Raw genomic sequence first — 22,408 nt, 5'->3', positions numbered from 1 at the left:
CAATTAGGAGAAATTTAAAGCATACCCAGGAGGTCCCAAAAGTAAATATTTCTCTGGACAGATGTGTTATAGCTGAACCAACTGAGTGTTTTTGTGACTGTAGTGAATCGGAGAGATAGCAGTCTTTATTGCCTGTGGATGTAGTCTGTGATTTCAAAATACAAGTGGTGTTAAATGTTCCCAGCAGAGGCTCAGGCACTTACTAAGCAAGCCACTGCTGCTGCCAGGTTATAATCATGTTGCCTTGGGTCGTTTGTCCAATTCTAAGTAATAAGGTTGCCGTCACCCTCCATTTGAGGTGTGTTTATCGTGCAAGAATTTAGGTCAAATTGAACTTTAATTTCACTTGATCTTATTTTCTGCTAAGTGCCATTCAGAGAGGAGTGAATCACAAGATTCATTTTCTTCTATATTCTTGTTTAAAAGTTTTGCCAGAGAAGGAAAAATCAGTATCCCCTGTAACCTTGATTGGATAATTTGGGGTGCTTACTACATCCTCTTACTTAGTAAAAAGTTGTAAAGAGGATAGTGCCTCTTGGAGCTCTGGTCTTGTTGTGTTCATCCTTGGATGATGACAAGGACAATATTCTGTGAGATTCTACCAGTGGGTAAGGTAGAACCAGCCACAGAGGGAGCCATATAAGCATTGACAGAGGCCACAGGGTATGAACCCAGAAACAGTGAGTGCTTGGAAAATAGTAACCCATGGTGGTTTGCAAGGCCCGCAGTCACCTTTGTTGCAATGTAGTCCGCTTACCCAAGGTAAAAATTATTCCAAAATGGATTTGGATTACATTTTGACCCAGCTGAGGCCAGCATCAGGCAGGAATTCCTTCACAGGTGCAGCTCACCGGGAATACTGGGTGATTTAAGTGCATCATCATAATTTACTTCTAAGTATGTAAGATTCTTGCTTCCCATCACCTAACTCATAAGGAAAGAGCATCCCGCTGCCATAAACACATAAGCACTTGTCTTACTCTGCTGCTCAATCTGAGGTCTGTGTGACCGTCTAGAATTAGTATATACTCAGAGACATAAAATGGCAATCACATTCTCATGGAAACTTCCAGGGGAAGTTAGGATTTCAAATATCTCATCTGGAAGTTTTAAGATTTGTCTTAGTTACTTTTCTTTTGCCGTGACCAAGGAAACTTATAAAAGAAAGCATTTAATTGGGGACTCACAGTTCCAGAGGGTTAAAGTCTATGACAGTCACGGCACGAAGTATCGAAATGGTCAGGCATACATAACACCAGGCAGTAGCTGGAACTTACTCTTGTTCCACAAACACAGGGCACGGGTTGGGGAACAAGGAGTTGGTTGTGTGGGCCTTTGAAACCTCAAAGCCTGCCCCAGTGACACAGTTCCTCTAGCAAGGCCACACCTCTTAATGGTTTCCACACAGTTCCACAAACTGGGGACCAATAGTCAAACATGAGCCTTTGGAAGTCATTCTTATTTCACCACAAGTTTCAATACATCTTGTCAAGGGAATCAAGTAAATGAAATAAAAAAACAAAAGCTGTGTTTTGAACAGGTAAGGTAAGAGAGATATGAATATTAGCTGAAGCGGGACTCTCCTATTTCAGAATGATGGTGAAATTAGTAATGCATATACTATTTACATAGCATCTTTATACTGAAGCCCGATAGCAAAGACTTTAGTCCATTACTTTCTCTTGCCTCACTTTAAGCCTTCTTCTTATGGTTTCCCTTCTACTGCCTTGTCTGATTCACAAACACATTTGTGTGCACCTGTGTGTGAGTGCCTGCGTGCACGCCTGTGTGAGGGGTGGGTGGGTGATTTTGTGTGTGAGAGACAATAGGTCATAGTTTACTTTTTGAGTCTGGCTTGTTTTGCTTCTGCTCCATCTTCTCCAAATTGATCTTGCAGCAAACAGGATTGTTTCATTCTTTTCAGCAGCCTGAAACTCCATTGTGTATGTGTACCACAATTTCGTTATCCCTAAATATATTGGTGGACATCTGGAATTGTTTATGTCTTGGATCTTGTGAGTAGTACATATGCTGGTATCTCTGTGGTGCTGACACAGACTCCTTTGGGAACTTCAGGGTGGAATCCATGACTCACACCATCACTGTTTTCACTTTCATGAGGGACCTCCATGCTGGTTCCAATAGTAGTAGCACCAGCAACGTATAAGGGTTCCCTTTCCTCACATCCTTGTCCACATTCAATGTTTCCTTTCTCTTTTCTGTTTTTGTTGCTGTTGCTTTCTTGATGACAGCCATTCTGACCCAGATGATATGGAATCAGTGGGAGAAACTTTAATTACTATTTTCTTGTTACAGAAATCAATGCTTTCTTTATGAAATAAAACCTCTCCAACCTCTAAACTTGTGTTTATATATAACTGCATATTGAAATACCACACAGAGGAAAGCTAGGATAAAGAGGCAGCTGGTTGATGAGCATCTGAGACCTAAACATCAGTCTGAGCTGGGTCCTTCCTCAAGGAGCTAAAGACTCAATAGAGGCTCCAGGATCCTGCTGGATCATCTGTGACAGGGATAGCCAGGAGGATGTGTGGTCTAAGTCTCCAGACTCATTGCCATCTTCTTCTAGACTATTACTTCCCAAAGCTGAAGTTCATTTATCTGAAAGAACATAGTAAAAGAAAGCAAGCAGCTCTAAACATCTACTCAACTATACAAACCACATGTATTCATGATTCGGAGTGCACAGGACAAAAAGGAGGACATTCAGTCTTGCTTCTAGAGACTGAAGAACTCTCAGGCTTAATTCAGATCACCAAACAATGAGACATTGGGCATTTAACTCCTCATGTTGACTGTTTCATATGCTGGTAAATTAGGCATCCATCTTTCTGGAATTCCTTGATATATAATCCAAAGCATTGGTATGGGAATAAGTTTCTACATATCTTTTCCTATTAATTAGTCCTTTCAAGCCCCTATGTCTTTGTTAAAGAATATATTGTTGTAAAGTTTTTCTGAATATATTCCAAACTTAAATTAACTACTAATGTGATTGCCATTTCTATCTAACAACATGAGCATATAAAAGTCAGCATATGTAGAAGATCAAATGCCACACTGAATACTAGCCATGGTGTAGATGTCATTCTATTTCCTACCACATTCTGTGCTTCCTGTAATCTTGGGAACAGATTAGGTATTCTCATTACATGGGTGAAAAAGCTGAAATGCAGAGTGTGTCTTCTGCCCACAGTTATTTAGCTGAGAAGCATTAGTCTTGGAGCTGAACATGGACATTCTCAACTCCCCTAGTCTGTCTTCCAGTTTCCTCTCTGCATCCAGAAGACTCAGTAGTAGAGTTAAAACCAACAAATTAAACAAATTTATGCAAATTATTGAAACATAATGAGAGCATGTTTTATGTTTTTTCTCACAGACATCCATTTTTATACCTAACAGTCTTATACCCAGTATGTGCCATAGACCTTAGTGACACTTATTATAAAGTGTCAGTATCAGGTATTAAAATTCAGGCCTCACAGTTTAAGCATGTGCAAGCCACTGAGGTTTTTAATAGCATATGCTCCCCAAGAGGAGGATGATAAGTAAGTGACATGGATACCAACTGGATAGTTTTAGTCCCACAGGGTCAGAAGAAAGAAAATGCCCATGGGACACTGCCAAGGAGCCACAAGAAAGGAGAGTGACATTTGAACCCATCTTCTTATATTATTATTAAGAAAAACCTAATTACTGAGTCAGCTGTGTAGATCAGAGAGGATAAGAAACACTGGTCAAAGGAAGACCAAAGACAATGCCTTAAGAAATGAAATAAATGGAGATAAGATTTATAAGAAGCATAAAGACAATGGTGGTAAATAATAGTACAGTGAAGTCATTGGAATTTATTTTGAATATAAAGACTCAAAATAAAGTGGTTAACAAGATGGGATTCCCATTGATGCTCGACAAGACCATCCTTTGCTGCGTATGTGGCTGGAGTCATAGGTCCATCCCAGTGTACACTTGTGATAGTGGTTTAGTCCCTGGGAGCTCTTGGGGATCTTGTTGGTTGATATTGTTGTTCTTCTTATGGGGTTGCAAACCCCTTCAGCTCCTTCAGTCTTTTCTCTAACTCCTCCATTGGGGACCCCATTCTCAGTCCAATGGTTGGCTGTGAGCATCTACCTCTGTATTTGTCAGGCATTGGCAGAGCCTCTCAGGAGACCGCTATATCAGGCTCCTGTCAGCATGCACTTCTTGACATTCCCAATATTGTCTGGGTTTGGTGGCTGTATATGGGTGGATTCCCAGACTCTGAGCATTTTCAAAAGGGCAAGTACACATATGCCAATCCAGAAAGAGAGCTAAGCTCATCATAATCCTGGTGATTCACTTTCACTGTCAACTGTACGCGATCTAGAGACACCTGGGAAGAAAGTCTCAATAGAGGGTTATCTGGATCAGATTAACCTGCAGGCTATACTCTGAGGAATGCTCTTGATTGTTTGCTGGTGTAGGAAGACCCAGCTCCTTATGGAAAGCACCAATCCCTGGGCAGAGGGTCCTGAACTATAGAAGGCAACAGACAGCTCCTGGATGTGAATGTGACATGATTAGAAGTCTCAATCCCCTGCCTCTCGGGTGTAACCTAGAACAATAACAGAAAAGCCTTTCCTCCTCCAGGTTGCTTTTATTAGAGATATTTTATTACAGCAGCAGAAAGGAAACTGGTTCATGTCCCATTAGAGACTCACAATGTCTCTCTGTCCACCAAAAAACAAAACAAAACAAAACACAAAAACAAAAACAATAAAAACAAATATCAAGTGCCAAGAGCAGCCTGTTAACACATTTCCCTCTGTTTTTGGCTAGCTAAGGAAAAAAAATCTTCCAACAACTTTCATTCTTATTATAATAAAACAAAACTTATTGATACAATTTCAATCTTAATTGATCTAGCCTTGAACCAGGTCTTTCTGCAAGGAGGGTATTAAGGGGACTCAAAAGAATTAAAATTGCAGCAACAAAAATCATTAGATGAATATGAAACCAGGAGCAAGTTCCCAGGCATACAGCATATCTGCCAATGACAGCCACAGCAGCTCGCCTGTCCTGTAGCCAGTTCTCAGTGTTGTAGGCGGCTTGAGAATTCCCCTCAGGCTCTGTGTAAACTCATCTGTTCAGAAGAGACCGGGTTTCCCAGAGTGTGAGCAAAGAAGGTGAAAACTTCTTCAGTCTGGTAGCAAGTTCTCTTCTCCAGTGGATTTTTAAATTATATGGCTACTTGGTGTAAATCTCAGAAAAGGAATGTGGAGCTGCTGTAGGTACAAGGGAGACTTTTCAGTTGTATTCTAGACTTCAGCTAAACTACAAGCCAGGAGACATGGTCTGTCTCAGGATGACAGCAAAGGAAGAAGCAAGGACAGAACAACCTTCACTTGGGTGTCCAGTTGGCCCACCACCTACTGCAAGACTTGACTGAACCAGAGAAGACGGCACTTCCCTCATACCAGAAAACAAAGCTGGAAAATTTCCTCCAACCCCCAGAAGAAAATAAGAAAGTGAGTAACTCTGGTTCACCAGTTGAGAGCACTAGCTTAGGTGTCAACAAAAACAGCTTCTTGGGAATGAAATTTAGAGTAGATGACACGAGCCAATGCCCGGTTTGCAGGTAATGATGAGATAAATAAACACTATCTGGAGTTAGGTGTGGCAGCCATCTTAAGACTATCACTCCCTGAACACCCTCCCAGCCCAGACCCTCAGAGCCAGTGTCTGCTTCTCGCCCCATGTCTTTGCCAGCTTTTCCAGCTTTTCCTTCGCTTGCAGCCACTGTCTGACTTGATTGACAATTCTCAAATAGCAGCTAACTCACCCATTGGACAAGACACGGACAATGCAATTTGTTGCATGATCTTTGCTCAATCGTGTAGACCATTTGGAAGGAATAACATGAGGCTGATGCTTGCTTATATTTTGGAAAGCGAAATATAGATTGAGTTCTGAGATTGACAGGCTAATAATCTCTGCTTATGTGTCACATGTCCTTGCACAAATAACATAATTTAGTTAAACAAAAAGTAAAAGCAAAAGAGAAATAAAATACATATTAGAAAGTCAGGAACGTTGGCAATCTGCCATTTTCCCCCCATTAACCTCAATTAACTGCACAGACTGCTGCCTCTGAGGTAGGACACAAACAACATGGCTCTTTGTGAACCTGTAACATTTCACATTGAAAGCTCAAAACAGTAATTATCACAGCACTGAGTTTGTTTGGAAGCTCCACGAAAGGCATGGCATTTTTAAAAGGCCATAGTACCAATGCTGAGTGAATAGTCTTGCAATACAGACCATCACCTGCTTTGAACAACCAGAGCATGTGAACCTACCTGTGTATACATACACACATATAATCTTTCTGCGGGGCTAGAGAGAGGTCTCAATCAATAAGCATTTGCACTATTAACGGAAGGCTCTGAGTTCACTTCCAGGATTCTGCCTTAATGAAGCCTGTCATAGAGGCTTGCACTGACCGCCTGCCTGACAGTGCTGGATAGGCAGAGACTAGCAGATCTCTGAGTTCCATGGCCAGCCAACCTAACCTACTGAGAGAGTATCAGGCCTGTGAGAAACCTTGTTTCAAAATATACCATGGAACTGATCAGAAGGCTCAGCATGGTAAATCACCTGTTCTCTGACTTTCACACCTACTCAATTGGATACAAACAAACACACACACACACACACACACACACACACACACACACAAACACAACAACAACCAGGGTGAACAGTGTCTGTGTAATAGTACTCAGAGTTGATATCTGGCCTCCATATATGCACACACATATGCTCATATACATACATATCCCGCAAAAAATATTTAACTGGATGCATTACATTTTATCTACTTAAGATATACAGTTCCTCTAACTTATTCTTTAGCTTGGTTAAGATGGCCTGGTCCCCTTTCACAGAGCTTGTGTTAAGACTGAAAGGCACCAACAGTAGCTTCATTTCTGAAGCATCATCATGGCTGTCCTGGGAAAGGCATGGGCTCCTGCAGAGACAGCATACAAAGTTTGTAACAGGATTGCTTGTAGCATTTTCTGCAAAAGAAGATAAAGCTCTCCTCGTCTGAATTGACATAGTCTTTCCTCAGGGCAACTACAAATAATGCTAACTCCTCCCCTTATTCCCACTTTGTCTTATGTAAGAAGAAACTATCACATGTTAACCCTAGTAGGGAAGGTTATTTGCTACCTCCAAAGCCATTGTTATTTTAGAGGGAAACACTGAAGTCACATCCTCCACGTTGATAGATGGTGAACAGATTTCATCACATACAACACTCCGCCAAAGCATAGACAAGCAGTGAAACGGCCTTGGTTCAGAGACTCAGTGAGGAGGCGCGAAAGCAGTGGCATCTGTGAAATTCTAGGCCGGTGAAATGGCTGAGGAGGAAAATGGCTTCCCCAAGTCTGACCATCTGAATCTAATGCCCAGGACCCTCTTGGGAAGGAGACAGCTAGGTCCTGCCAGAATCCTTGACTTTCCCATTGTTTATGTGAGACATGCACCCCTGGGCATACACAATAAATAATGTAGCACAGTTTTTAAAATAACAGAGAAAGAAAATTCCCGAGTGTTTCGGGAAGTGTGCCATTACTTTGTTTTAACATCCAGCCACTGCTATTAGCACAACACTGCAGAGAAGACCTGTTGGACAAACGCTAATGAACAGTTACATAGGCCATTTGCAATTAGAACATCAAAATGGTGGTTGTTAAAATTAAATTGCTTCACAAATTGTTTGTCTTGAAGCCATTAAATATTCTCCTGAGACCTCTCTATCCTGTTAATTTACCTAGACAACAGAAAGGTAAGCCCCAACCAGCCATAGAGCTATCACGGATTTTCAGACAGGTGGCACAAAAAAAAATGATATTTTACATTGCAATTTAAGGTGAAGTCTTGGATTGTGTGAAAATTAACTGTAAAATGCGTGCCTTTTCTCATTCCCCTTTTTAAAATTGCTAACAGGTTTCTGATATCATGCAAAGAAAGCTTTCTATAAAAAGCGGTTTTTCTTAACTTGATTTCACAATGTTGCTACTAAGGGGTCTTGTATAATTTATAGAATGAAACTGGTCTTTAAGAATTGTATGTCTTCAAAGCACACGCGCATTTTCAAGACTTTACACATCCTCTGACTAATTTGCACTTTATCCATCCTCTTGATTTGAGCTGTCACATGGAAACAGATGTGGGAACAAATTATTTGCAGTGAAATAATTTCTTAGGGGAGTACAGTGCCTGTTTTCACACCTCTGGGGTGAATTAAAGAATGTTCCATGATCTTTTGAACAAACAGGAGGAGACTTCGTCTCTCAGTTGTCTGGTTACTAAATTCGCAGACAATGTCAGTGCGACCAATCTGAGTTAATAAGGATTCCTTCTGAGTTTAATGAGAAATAGTTCCCAGTGCTCTTAAGGTTTTTTACTCAAGGAAAATGCATACTGTTTTTTAAGTTTTTAAAATTATTTTTTAAGTTTTTAATACTTAAGATATATGTTGAGCATACCCTCGACCCCCCATGTTACCTCCCATTAGTCTCGTCTGCTTCTCCATACGGTTTCGAAGCTACTTCCCTGTCATGTATAATGCATGATGATTTTATGTCTCTATACAAAATCCAGGAAGCACAAGCAAGAGAAAACATATGCTATGTCTTTCCGAGCCTGACTTAATTCTCTTCAAATGATGGGCACAGTTGCTTTAAGTCAACACGTCAGAGAGACATTTGCACAGTGTCTTTTGCAGCGCTGCTCACAGTAGCTGTTAGCCAACTGAGGTATCGAACAGCGGAGAAATGGATAAGAAGAACATGGTTTATATGCACCATGGACTTTTTCAATGTCAAAGAAGAATGAAGTCATGGCATTTGTAGGAAAGCTGATATGCTGCTTTTTATAGATGCTATGCCTGCTTTACTTTTCTCAATATTAAAACATTCGGAGTGTGCATGTGCGTGCGTGCGTGCGTGCGTGCATGCGTGCGTGCATGTGTGCGTGCGTGCGTGCGTGCGTGTGTGCGTGCGTGCGTGCGCGCGTGAGTGTGTGTGGCCAGTGCAGGATTGTATGTACCATGGTACAAAAACAGAGATCAGAGGTCTGCTTTGTAGATTTGGTTCTTTGTCCACCATCTGAGTTCTGGGGATTGGGTTTGGGGATTTAGCTCAGCGGTAGAGCGCTTGCCTAGCAAGCGCAAGGCCCTGGGTTCGGTCCCCAGCTCCGGAAAAAAGAAAAAAAAAGACTCTGTTCCTGAGTTCTGGGGATCTCAGATTATCAGGTTGGTGGCAAATGACTTTGTCAACTGAGCCCTTTGCCAGCCCCTGTTTCTGCTTTCTCTGAAGCTCCTTACAGCTCCAGGTTAATCCATCATCTGAGCGTGTCCTGTGTACTTTCTCTAAGTTAAAATGAGAAGACTGATGTCACCGTACACAGAACCCTTCTTTTCATACAGCAAAAGAAGCTGCCAAGACAAGGTTTGAGCATCATTTCACCCCTCCTTCAAGTTTCTGACCGCTAACCTCAAACTGACTTGGCAAGTTCCAAAGTCTCCAGAAGTCTTACTGACCACTAATGTTCAGGTATAAAAGCAGCCTACTCCCCTTTATCTCTCCAATAGCACAGTTTACCTGTGGTCTTTCCTCAGAGGATCCCGATTTTCCTAGAGTATATGTTGAATTACACATTTTGTTGAGTGTTCCCAGTGTTTACCCATCTTCCTCACTGGGATTTCAGTATTCTGATGCCAAATATGGCCATATTGTTGCATCTACTGGGCTCTCCCCATGTCTGTCAGTGTTCAGACATGTAAGTGGAAAGAGAGACTTTCACCAGGGGATGATGTGTGAACCTCTGCTAGGAGGATCCATGGGGTTGCCGGAAGCAAGGCAGGGTGAACTCTACAACTGGGAAAGAAAACACAAATGTCAGAATGAAGTAGCGCTCTAGCCAAGATGAGCCGCAGTGAGACAGGCAGAAGCATGTCAGATCCAAGACTGGACACAGGACATCTACCTAGTGTGCTGGGAGATTTGGAACAGACATCTGTAGAATTCAGGTGGGAGCATGCGAAGGGCTTTATACCATGCCCCTTACTATGGCCTCTCAGCTCTCCTGTAGTCTAAGTGTGGCTCATGGTGAAGAAATCAAAAATTCAGATAAACCACATCGCAATGGCTGGAACCCCCATCACCAAGATATAGCCACTGTAGACAGTGCTTTCCAGCTTTGGATAAACACCAGAACAGTGGGTTTGCCTAGGATGCTTCAGAGATACTGTAGGCCCAGGATTCAATCTGTAACAGAATTTATAGTCTGGGACCTGACATCCATCAACATATAAAAGCCTCCTCCCTCAAGTGCTTTCAGTGCACAGCTGACATTAAAATTCAGAAATGACCTAGAGAAGAGCCCCTACTTCTGCACTGCACACCACTCCCAGGTAACACTCAGTGTTAATCCATGTCACATAAATCATTGAGGACGCATACTCTCCTCTCAATGAGATGTAACAGACGTATACAGAAAGTACTTTCCCATAAGTCTTTGAGTAAGTTGCTTAACCTATAAGCCCCAGCTTCTTTATCTAGCAGAGAACAGGCTAAAAGCAGGCTGGCTTTTGTTACCCTAACATTTGAAACAGTAGGAGGGAATCTTCAGTTGGGAAAAACAAGGTTAGACTGTGGGATGCAGAGGATAGCCCCCTGGCTGTTCTCCTGGTTGATAAGCATAACAATATCATTTGTGCATTTAGTGTGTGGCAGGATCCGAGCCCCAAGCTTTTAACTGATTACTTAATTTAATAAGTTTTCATTTTACAGAAATGTAGGGAAGCGAAGTAACTTGCCAGAAGCCATGCAGCTGCCTGGGCTAAGCCTGAGGTGCGAAGGTAGACACACGGAGGCCAGAACCTGCTGCCAGTTGGTGCTGTGCTGTGCTGGCAGTAACTCCTCCCGCCTCCCTTATCACATAACCCCCAGGCCCTTCTATTCGGCTGAATTTCGACTTCCAGTCACTTCTTCCTTTTTTTTTTCATCACATAGTATTTGGAGTTATGCAAAAAATGTTTTGGCATTGGATAAGAGAGATGCGTGCCACACCGCGCATGTGAGTCCACATGCCACTGATGTGTTAATGACACCGACGAACAGCATCATTTCCTATACAGCCTTAATACGGGCTTGCCATCTGCAGCTTAATTTCTCTGAAGAAATTCAATAAGCATTCAAAGCACAGCAAAACAGCTTAGAGACGCCTTCAGGTGCAGAAATGCTTCCTCGAGCTAAGCAGAGTCAGAGAGCAGAGCCCAAGGGTTCTGTGCAATGTGCAGGATGCTGATTGGGAGAACTGTAAGAACAGATGGGTCTGGAGACTATCCTGACACACTGGCAAAACTGGTCCTGATCATATGTGTGTGCGAACGGGCACATGTGTGCATGTATGCCACAAGGCAGAAACACCAGCTATGGGATAGAATTCTACAGAGCACTGTGACCATTACTCCTTTGTTTGCTGGCAATCCCTCATCCTTTACTCTGACAGTGAGTCAACTTGACCCAGATGACCTTTGTCCATCTACACTATAGTAACCAGTACTGTGACGGAGAAGGATTGCCTGACCCTCAGAATGCCCCTTCCACCTGTGGGCACCTCTCCCAGTCAGCTAGGCATGAGGGGAAGGTGGAAGTGTTGTGCACAACTATACTTTTCTTTCAAAAGCTGGTTTTCTCCCTTTTGTACTATGGCAGCTACAATCCAAATGGGAAAGTCAGTCTCTCTCTCTCTCTCTCTTTCTCTCTCTCTCTCTCTCTCTCTCTCTCTCTGGCAGAGATGAGAATTGAGACTCCTCTGCTTGCTAAGGCAGACTTAAAAACTGTCATCCACTGGCTAGCACAGACAGAAAATGAAGCATATCTGTTACAGACCCAGCAGCTGTGAACCGTACTTGTGCCACAGTGTCGCCCTGCTTCTGTTTAAAACACTCTCACTAGCAGAGTTTTAAAGCTTCTATTAGCATCTTGTAGATTACTATTTGTAAAGAAATACACGTGTTGCAGGCTTGTGCTCTGTTGGTGTCCCATGTCAAATTTTCTTAAGAATATTTAATAGCAGCGCTTGTGTGCTCAATGGAGCAGCTCGAGATCTTCATGCCTGATGAGGCAGCCCTTACTTAGGAAGCATGTCAAATGGGGCCAGTTTCCACAATCCCTTTTAACCCCTTTACAACCAATATTGCAGCTCTTACTCTTGCTGCTTATTCTTCTTTATAAGGAATCATACATGCACACACACACACACACACACACACACACACACACACACACATCTAAGATATATATTCAATCTATGTTCGAACTTAAGATTACATATTTACATATTACCTAGTTATTCTAAGTATATATTTTTAAAACACGCATATGCTCATAAGTACCTCATATTTGTCTGTGTAACATGTGCATGCTTGGTGCTGATGGAGGTCAAAAGAAAGCATCAGGTTTCCTGGAACTGAAGTTACAGAAGGTTGTGAGCATGCTGGGAACCAAACCTGGGCCCTCTTCAAAAACAGCAAGTGCTCTTAACTTCTGAGCCATCTCTCCAGCACAACGTTCCTTTGAAGACTCAAAGCTAAGGAAGGTCAAACTCCGCTAAAAGGAATAAGAGAGGTGACAGTCACCAACATGCAGGGTTTCCCACTAAACACATGTACTTACACACTTTAAAGACCATTTTTGCATTTTCCCTTGGGGAAAATCTGAGAATCAGTGTATCACTTGAGGGAAAAACCAAGAAGATCAGAGCACAGTACTTCTTGTCAGTGAGGTGTGACTCAGGACTTTTCTGCAGAGTCAGTTCATAGTTTGAGTGAATACATTCATCACGGCAAGGAAAGCCTAGTACAGGAGCATGAGGTGGCTCGTCACTCTGCATCATAGCCAGAAAGCAGAGGGGAGCGGTCGGGGATAAATTCTGGTGCTCCTCTCACCTTCTCCTTTATTCCTTGTATCTAGTCCAGAGCTGTGAGCCACTCACATTCAGGCTGCTTCTCCCCTCTCTGAAACTTCTCTGGAAACACTCTCAGAGACACATTCGAGGACTATATTTCAAATGACTCTAAGTCTACTAAAGTTGACAATGATCAACCATCCCAAGTCTGTCCTTTGTCAACCTAACAAGAAACTCATATATATATATATATATATATATATATATATATATATATATTTCACTCCTTTAGGTTACTCCTCAAGCTCACAGACATTTCATAATACATATTCAAAATGCATATATTTTGTTTCCAACAGTCTTCAAGGCTTAACACTTCAAATATTACCCTAAAGTCTCCATCCCCATGTCTCTTCTGGGACTCAAGATAATATCTTAACTGTCAGGCCATGCAAAGTAAAAATCCAAGTTAGTACTTCCAATATACAATAGAACAATAGCCAAAAAGAGCTAATACAAGGTTGATAGCAGACAAGGTAAGTATGAACTCCTACAGCTCTGGGACTCTTGGGGGTATTGTCTGGGCTCCAACAGGCTTGGTAGACTTACGCCTCCACTTCTTTTGTCTCCAGCACCCAAGCTGGCTACTCCTGATACCATAAGTTTTCCTTAGAAGACAATCATGGCACACTCAGCATCTCCATTAAGTGTCACCTGTAGAACCTCATGTACCAACCTTTCGGGCTTCTTTAAGGGCATTTGCCCTTGACACTTCATACCTGGCCTCAATACCTCTCTGGACCATTCATATAAGAATTCATGACACTGAAATATTTGAATTTTACATGTCTGCCAAACCAGTACATTGTGAACAAGACAGAAAAGTTCTCTTACCAACATGAAATGCAGTCTGGTCTCCTCACATGTGTACTGACCTCTGTGTACCTAGGTAACAACATCCTTGCCTAATTGACTGTTTTGAATCAGGGACCCATCCCCACCCCCTACCAACTGCATTCCCAACTCAATTTCTATCTTTTTTCTAACAAAATTGCTATTTTTACAAATAAAAGCCTTTGCTGACTGGTGTCTTGTCCTCAGGTCACCTTTCCTATTGTCCAAGTGAGAGAACGGGTTTTCTCTTTGATGACAATAATCTTTTTAACAATAATAGCAACTTTCTTCACAACTACCTTGCCTGCTTTAAATTCACACATGCCCTTTTCCTCACCAAGCTGCATATTTCCTACACTCTTTCCCCTGCTTCAAAGTTTACTATGATCAGTAGTTGATAATCATGACACAGCCTGGATGTTATATTGTCTCAAATTTTCTTCTACAAAAATTTAAATGCTAAGACTTGCATAGCATGGGAAGTATGTTTCTAAATTCTCTGTCACAATGTAACATGAACAATCTCTAACCTAATTCTCTCCTGACCCTCCTAATGTTGTATGAGAAGTTTTCACCTCCTGCCTACCTGCTTTATGGTTTTTCAGATTCGCACCAGGATGGTCCATTAAACTCCACTAAACAATGGTCTTGGTCTTCTTTAGCCCATAAGTCCAAACTCTTTCATATTTCTCCTACAAACTAGTTCAAATTCCTATGAACCTCATAGTCAGATTATCATACCAACAATCTCACTTCAAGGTAGTAATTTTCAGTATGAGTTATTTCTTTATTGCTCTGATAAAATGTCCTACAAAAGCATTTTAAAGAAGGAAAGTTGGGAGGAACATAGTTTAAAGGGATGTAGTGTGTTGTGGTGAAGACATGGCAGAAGGAGTACGAGCTGTTCATATTGTGGGTGCAGTCAGGAATGGTCTCCTTTGTCCCCTTCCTATTCAGTCAGGGAGCCAGTCATTTTCCCTTTGGTTGTGCTCTATTAAAAAGAACTCTCCAACAAACAGAGAAAAATTCTGGGTGCCCTTGGAGTTGTATCTATGCACCCAACAAACACTTGACCTGGGTATGTGGGCAGTGGGAATCACCTGAAGTCTTTGGCTTCTAGAGCCAGAGAAAAAATAAACCCCCTGCAGCTGAGTGTGGGAGGAAAGATCTAGGGAGGTTGCACAGGAAGAGTAATGGCTGGACCATCTGCGAGTGTGAGGAAGAGTTCAGCAGACTGCTGGGCATGGACATAAGAGATTAGTCACTAAACATGGAGAGTACTTAGGGAAGCACTAATTCTAGTTAGATGTTTTAACAGCAAGGCCAACATTCTGCCCTCCAGGAGAATTATGCTGAACCAGCCAAGCCCTGCACTTGTTCAAGTAGCACACACAGTAAATGTGATGTCCTGTTAGTACTTATGCAGCTGTGACCCAGGACACCCGCAGGGAGGGAGAGAACACCAGGGGAAAGAAGACATTCTTCAAAGTGTCATGCTTCTGACCACAGCTACTTAGAATGTCTTTGGTCCTTTGGATCAGCAGCCTCACACAGTTCTTGGTCTGCTTCTCAGAGAAAGCTTGTTAGAGTTTCCTGCCTCCTGTTGACCACCTTACTGAATGTCATTTACTTAGGGCCAGCATCTCTACCCCTCCTAATTAGCAGCTTATATAAGAAATCATATCAAATTATGTCTTTGTTCTTATATTCCAACCACACTCCAAAGTGGGCCTCTGGTTTGTTTTTGAAACTAGAGTTCATCATTTAAGTCTCCATATGTACGTGGGTATCTCACATGTGTATACCATTCTATGTGTGATGTCCACACCTCTCTCTTCTGTAAGTTTAAGAGAGTGATTCCTTACCACATGGCTGAGTCTGTGTGACTGAAAGGAAGTCTTGCTCTGTTTTATCCTTTGCTCATTTTAAGGCTCGGTGTGTTTACGAACAACACAACCGTGGAAATGAGGCTGGTCTTTCTAAGAAATCCCTCTGTACTGTGAATGGTGAGTTCTGACTGTAGAAAAGCCTTTAAGGAATTGTCGTCCATTGAAAAAAATATACCTATTAAATAAACTTTACACATTTCTTGGTTTTCTTGGAACTGAGCAGGTAACAAGACTTGATTTTCAGTGCAAATAATCAGAAATTATTGTTCCAGCACAACCTGCACCAAAAGTTCATTATTTTTCACATACAAACTTGATAACTGTTTATTCTCTGAAACCCCAACTCATGACTGATTGCTAAGCTCATTCATTCATTCATTCATTCATTCATTTAAATATCCCCACTTTACAAATATAAAGATTTGTTAAACCTGAAAGACAGTTTATGATTTCCCATGGATTTTTGACCACTTTGTAGATACATGACTTATACAAAACAGCATCTCCCCATATGAAGTAAGCAATTTAACAGTTTTCAGATTATATCACCTTACTGATAGATAAAGGACTCTCCTTACTCTCAAAGGAAACAATGTACCTGTCTTACTCAGGGTTTCTATGCCTGCACAAACATCATGACCAAGAAGCAAGCTGGGGAGGAAAGGGTTTATTCAGCTTACACATTTACATTGCTGTTCATCACTAAAGGAAGTCAGGACTGAAACTCACAAAGGGCAGGAAGCAGGGGTTGATGCAGAGTTCATGGAGGGATGTTACTTACTGGGCTGCTTCCCCTGGCTTGCCCAGCTGGCTCTCTTATAGAAGCCAAGACAAACAGCCCAGGGGCGGCACCACTCACAATGGGCTGGGTCTTTCCCCCCCTTGATCACTAGTTGAGAAAATGCTTTACAGCTGGGCCTCATGGAGGCATTTCTGCAACTGAGGCTCCTTTCTCTGTGATAACTTCAGCTTGTGTTAGGTTGACACACAAAACCAGCCAGTATAGTACCTATGAGTAGATCCTCACTATCCCCACCCAACCTCACTTGCTTGTCAACTGATCTCCACTTTTAACTCTGTCTGCCTGTCTTTTACTTTTATCTGTGAACACATAGGGACAGAAGGCCAGAATCCTGGGGTGTACATGCACTTCTCTCTGGCTTCCCTCTAGGAGCAGAAACTATTCAGCTTCTGAGCTCCAGCTCACTGCTGAGTAAATTCAAGTTTCCAGGGAGTCCTGTCTCCTTTCCTATGAGCTGATAAACACATCTGAGAAAGACACAGATGGAGGACACTGAATTGCTCTCTCAGATCCTTGTGAGCATTCTAAAACTATGTGAATTTCCTGAAGACTTCCCCTAAGATTATCAGGAGGGAAAGCTGACAGTTGCCCTGGGCATTCATGCTGAATGAGCCCAGGTTGCAGAAATACTGGAAACATGAGAGCACTAAGGGGAGCAGAGGTCAGCGGTACCTTCTCTTCTTTGCCTAGAAGCTCCACAGATGTGCAATAGAGACAGAACTCCTCCCTCCACCACCACAGCACAACATGCTTATCACCTTCTTAGAGCAAGCATGCACCTTTCCTATTGTGTCTTACATAGGTCTGGTCCTGAGAAAGCTGGGAGTGGGAAGAAAGCCTCTCACTGTATGAGAATAGCCACTATCCCTCATTTGAAAAGAGCCTTCCTGACATATGTCCTTGTCAGACAGCATGCTCCATAACTGAAGAGTGGCCATTAGACCAAACGGAATCTCAGTCCATTTGAACCCAGGAGCCATGCTTCTTCTCTGCCTTTCCTTGCAACATTTGTGTGAGGATAAGCAGGTAGAAAGATGAATGTCAATGAAGTGTTAGTCAGATTCAGCAAAGAAGAATGGGAGTGGACAGCGTCTTGCCATTGGGTGCTGAGGACCATGTTAGTCCTCATCCCCAGAGATTCTGATACAGGAAACTAGAGACAGAGTGGAGTAACAGATCTGTGGTCTTAAACTTCCATGGGGCATTGTGATGGTCAAGAGAAAGGGAAGTCATTTACGTTGTCTCGGGACACTGTTGGGGTAGTGTTGAAGGTAACCAACTCCACACAGAGAGTACGCCCACCTTAAACCATCAGAGAGCTCAACAAATCCAAAGGCAAATTAGGTCCCTCTTCTTTATTCTAGGAGCAAGATGGGTAACAGTCTTGGGAACAAATGACAGAGCCTTCCCAGCATATGCCCATGTGTCCAGTGGAAAATTGCAGACTTGGGAACAAAGAATTATAATGGTGACAGAGGAAGGAAGTAGGCATGTGTCATATCAGATGGCCCAACACCTAAGTCAAATTGAAAGTAACTAGTTGTGGGTACAACTAGTTCTTAATACTGTGTGGTATACATCAAATTTGCCAAGAATATACATTTCAAGTGTTCTCACCACAAAATAAGTAACTTATGTGATTAATATATAAGTTCATTTGTTAAACTTTTCCACTTGTCACTTATGAATTGTAATATCACTCTATGCCCCATTAAATACACATCTTTATAGTCAATCTACAATAAAAAAGAAAGAGAAAAAAAGAGAAGAGAAGAGAAGGAAAAATCTAGTGTCAGACACACAAATGAGTTCTTGGTACTGTGATTGAAGCACAGGTTTTGTTTCCTTGTTGGGTGCTAGAGCAAGACGGGTGTGCCAATTTGTAGATGACTGTGCTACTCTACATGGGACATTATTTTGGATGCCACCAAAGCATCACTTAACTTTCTGTGGCCTCTTGTTTCTCTAGAATCCACATCCTCCCCATATCTAGTCAGCAGCCTTGGGTCAAGAACTCCCCTGTGGACCCCCAGAAGCTTTCATATACATTTTTTTAAAATTCTTTCCTAGTTAATCAATACACACCATGAAAAAAATCCCAGCTCATATTTCCTTCAGAGATGTTATAATAGAAAGTAAATTTGGGTTCCTAATTGCCATTTCGCAATAAGAATAATAAACTATGCAAAAGACAAATTTGTGCAATAAGCCGAGAGGTCTCGAAGTTCTGCCTTCTCCTTACCTTTGTCCTTATGGACACTGGAGAAGATATAGATCCTCCCATGGGATACCTTAGTATAAAGATCCAAAGTCATAAATCAGAATGGTAAAATTACAGTGAAGTGTTGGTTGTAAGAGCTACTGAATTTGGGACAATTATGTGTACAAGTAGCTATTGCAGAAATCACTTCCTAAATATAACTCAAAATACGTAAGTATAAAAATTAAATAAGGCAATGTAGCAAGAATCTAGTCAGTGTCAACTACCGATTAATAACCTAAGGACCTGTAATCTGGCTCCTACAGAAGAGCTGCATTGCTGAGTAAATGAGTATTTGGGCTGTTCCTTCATTAGAAAAACAAGGCTTCTTAGGGAATGTTTGCATTCTTCCCAGACAGCAACAGTTCTTCTGAATTTCCCACAGTTCCTTAGCATATTTGACCTTGCTTTAAGAATAGGTCTAAGCATCCCTAGGAACTGGAGGGTTGCCATTCTCTATCAATTTTTAGCTTTCCCTTTAACCAAACCCTTTTTTTTCCATATTCAATGAGCTGCTCGCCCCAGATATTTAAAAGTCAAATATTCTCATTTCTACACAGGTCTGATTACCACGACTTCAAGGAAATTGGATCGAGAGCAGCAGGCAGAACATTTTCTTGAGGTAAGTGCATAGAAAGAAGCAGCTCTCATTAAAATTGACTTTCACTAACTACCCCCTCCCCAACCTTCATCACCGAGGAAGAACCTGAAGGCTTCTAAGCAGTGGGTTTCCAAGGCAGGTGCTCCTTCTGGCCTGATTGATTCGGAATTTGGAGTTTTTCAGTGCAGTCCTCTGTAAGCCAAGCAGGACTCAAAAGGAGAACTTAGACTCTGTTAAGGACAGGCAGAGGCCTGCATGTCTCTGCCTGAACTTCAGACTCCCACCAATAATCGGAGCATTTGGAGCAGAGCACTGTGGGCCTCAGCTCCAGACACATACAGGGAAGAAGCAGCCTCATTGCACTTAGAGTGAGGCCCTTTAGGAGGACCCTGCTCACCTCATTTCTCTTCCTGGAGAGATGGCTGAGGATGAGAGGTGCTTCTTGATTCACAACCCAAGATGACTGTTCCTGCAGCTCTACAATCCATACCCATAATTCATTAAGACAGGAGCAGCCATCCACAGTAGAAACTCTAAGAGCATTGCTTCTGAAAGGGAGGTTAAAAAGAGTATAAGGCAACAGATGAGAACAGAGACATGAGCGAGGTCTGTGGCCTTCTTTCTTTCTACGAATTTCCAGGGTCTTTGTTGGGAAGCTGGAAGGAGTTTTGTAGTACCATGATTTAAGTTTGACGGTGTGCTATAGAATGGCTGATGATGCTTAAATTTGAGGACAATATTCAGAGCTGATAATGTGCACATGACTTTGAAATATTCCCTTTATCCCCAAGACTTGCACACATATACCACACCTGCACACATACACTCATATACAACTACATGCCTAGACATATACGTGTGTATATATTTAAGTGTATATATATGTATACATATGTACATACATACACAGAACCACATATCTATACACTTGTACACACACCTTTATGTCTAGACACATTTACACACTTTATACACACACCTACACATCCCTACACTAGTACACACATACATGTATTTACACATAGACAACTCTCACAGCTTACACAGGAATCTCTTTGGAGCCCTCCTTTATTTGTTCATTCACCATGAAGAATCTATTTAAGGAACACAGAGCACTGAAGTAGCTTGGTAGCTTGAAGCTTTTCATCATGATATATAATTAATCACCCTAGACTCCCATTTCATTGCCCTAAAGTATGGCAGAGTACGCATAGTATATATACCTCACAGGGACACTGTTAGAATTAAACCCTGTGTTCTATAGCAAAGTAATTTTTAGAACTCCAAGTCCCCTGCATAACAGAGCGTTGTCATTACAGCATGACCCAGTGACAATCTGTTCAAAACACTACCTTTATCCCATAAGGATAAAGACTACAGGCTGACAAAGTAATTACAATAATACTTTTTTCAAAATCCTATTAATGAGCTGATACTCCAACTGACTCAGGTCATCAACAGCTGACTTGTTTTGTGTGTTTTTCTACTTTCCAGAGAGATCCCAGGAGCCCTGGAGAGGCTGTGTTATGGGGTAGCTAAACCTGTTAGCTCTGAGAAGGAAGAAAGGAAGATATTATCTCATTAGGTGGAGTCCTTTGTATCCTGGGAGGGTGTGAAACAGCAGGAATGAAGTTGTACTGCAGAGAAGTGATACAAGGTTGGGGGGGTTGGTAGGTCTGCTCCCCATGCAAATCCTCGATGCTTTAAGATTCTTCAGAAACTTAGTATTGAATTGGCATAGCTTGGGGTCCAGATCCTAACTGCTCAAATGATGTCAAATAAAAAGGAGGTAAAGCAGCATAGAATTGAATGTCAAAGAGTCGTTACATGGTTAAAATTTATGTGAGATCCTCGGCCCAGCCACTGAGCAGGGTTGAGGAAAGTCAAAGCAGTTATTGAGGTCTGAGTTAGTAGCAAGTAGTGATCTAAAGACAGAACCCTCAGGTGTACTTAAGTTTATGTCTATTCTCGGAGAAAAACAGCAATCCTGGGCAACTACACATGTAGTCTAGCTTCTGCCTGTGATCAGGCATTAACCAGTCTCTCTACAGACTGAGGGCAGGGATGATTAGCCATAAGATAGTCAAAGGAAAAAGCCACTAAAAAGGTAGCAAGGAAATGCAAGAGAAGATGGGGGAAGCTCTGTTAAAAGAGGTGACATTTGATGGCTTAAGGCTGAGACTCTGTCCAAGAAACAGAAAGTACAGAAGAGTGTCAGTGGGGAACAGGGGCAGAAGGTGATGTGGGGAAAGTCAAAGTGAAAAGCAAACAGATCTTTGCAGTTAGGATCCCATGGTTTTCCCTGAGTGTGGCAGAAAGCCATTAGCCTTTGACAGGTTGATTGCAGGATAGAGCTAGGGTAGGGCAGTGAGCAGTGGAAGACTATGGGGAGCTTCTAGTGAGACCCAGGTCCAGCAGTGTGGTCTGGCAGAGGGTGAGAACAGTGTCGGCCAGGGAATGAATTATCTATTCCAGACCCCATTGGAGATCCAGAGACAGGCTCTGGATCATTCGAACCAGTGGGCCACGGGGTGCACCTCATTGCCTTCTTAGTTCCATACACACTGTCCTCAAAAGTCTGCTGAGACTCAAAAGCTGCATCTCTGTCTCTCTGTCTGTCTCTCTGTGTCTTTCTCTCCTCTCTCTGACACTCTGAAATGATTATTCATATATAGATAGAGATAGACATAGATGTAGATAGATATAGATGTGTGTGTGTGTGTGTGTGTGTGTGATTCTGAAGTTCTAGTTTAATTGTGTGTGTCTTGTGTCCTGATTCTGCTCCTCTTTTGATTTTGAAATGATTCTGTGTTTGGAGCTAGATGTTGCCCTCTTTCTATCTGTTTCCACTTCTTCATCCTCTCCTCTTCCTCTTTTCTTTCTCTTACTTTCAACCTTTAAACTGTATATTTTACAGCCATTGTATTTTTTTGTAACATCACAGGAGAGTTTGAATAACACTGATTTATATTTTGATT

At 42.0% G+C, this 22,408-nt stretch overlaps 1 protein-coding gene across 4 annotated transcripts in view; it reads left to right on the top strand.

Moving 5' to 3' along the window:
- Fat3 (FAT atypical cadherin 3) overlaps window positions 1-22,408 on the top strand; it is a 580,764-nt gene that overhangs the window by 393,637 nt on the left and 164,719 nt on the right. For all 4 annotated transcript variants that reach the window (NM_001413472.1, XM_087560394.1, XM_087560395.1 and 1 more), the window contains 1 exon segment: window positions 19,390-19,451. In NM_001413472.1, coding sequence (NP_001400401.1) covers window positions 19,390-19,451 — 62 coding nt within the window.

Source organism: Rattus norvegicus, chromosome 8 (genome assembly GCF_021556685.1).
Source record: "Rattus norvegicus strain SHRSP/BbbUtx chromosome 8, alternate assembly SHRSP_T2T, whole genome shotgun sequence".
Lineage (NCBI taxonomy): Eukaryota > Metazoa > Chordata > Mammalia > Rodentia > Muridae > Rattus > Rattus norvegicus.
Note: the sequence above shows the minus strand (reverse complement) of the source record. Positions and strands in the feature narration are given on the sequence as shown.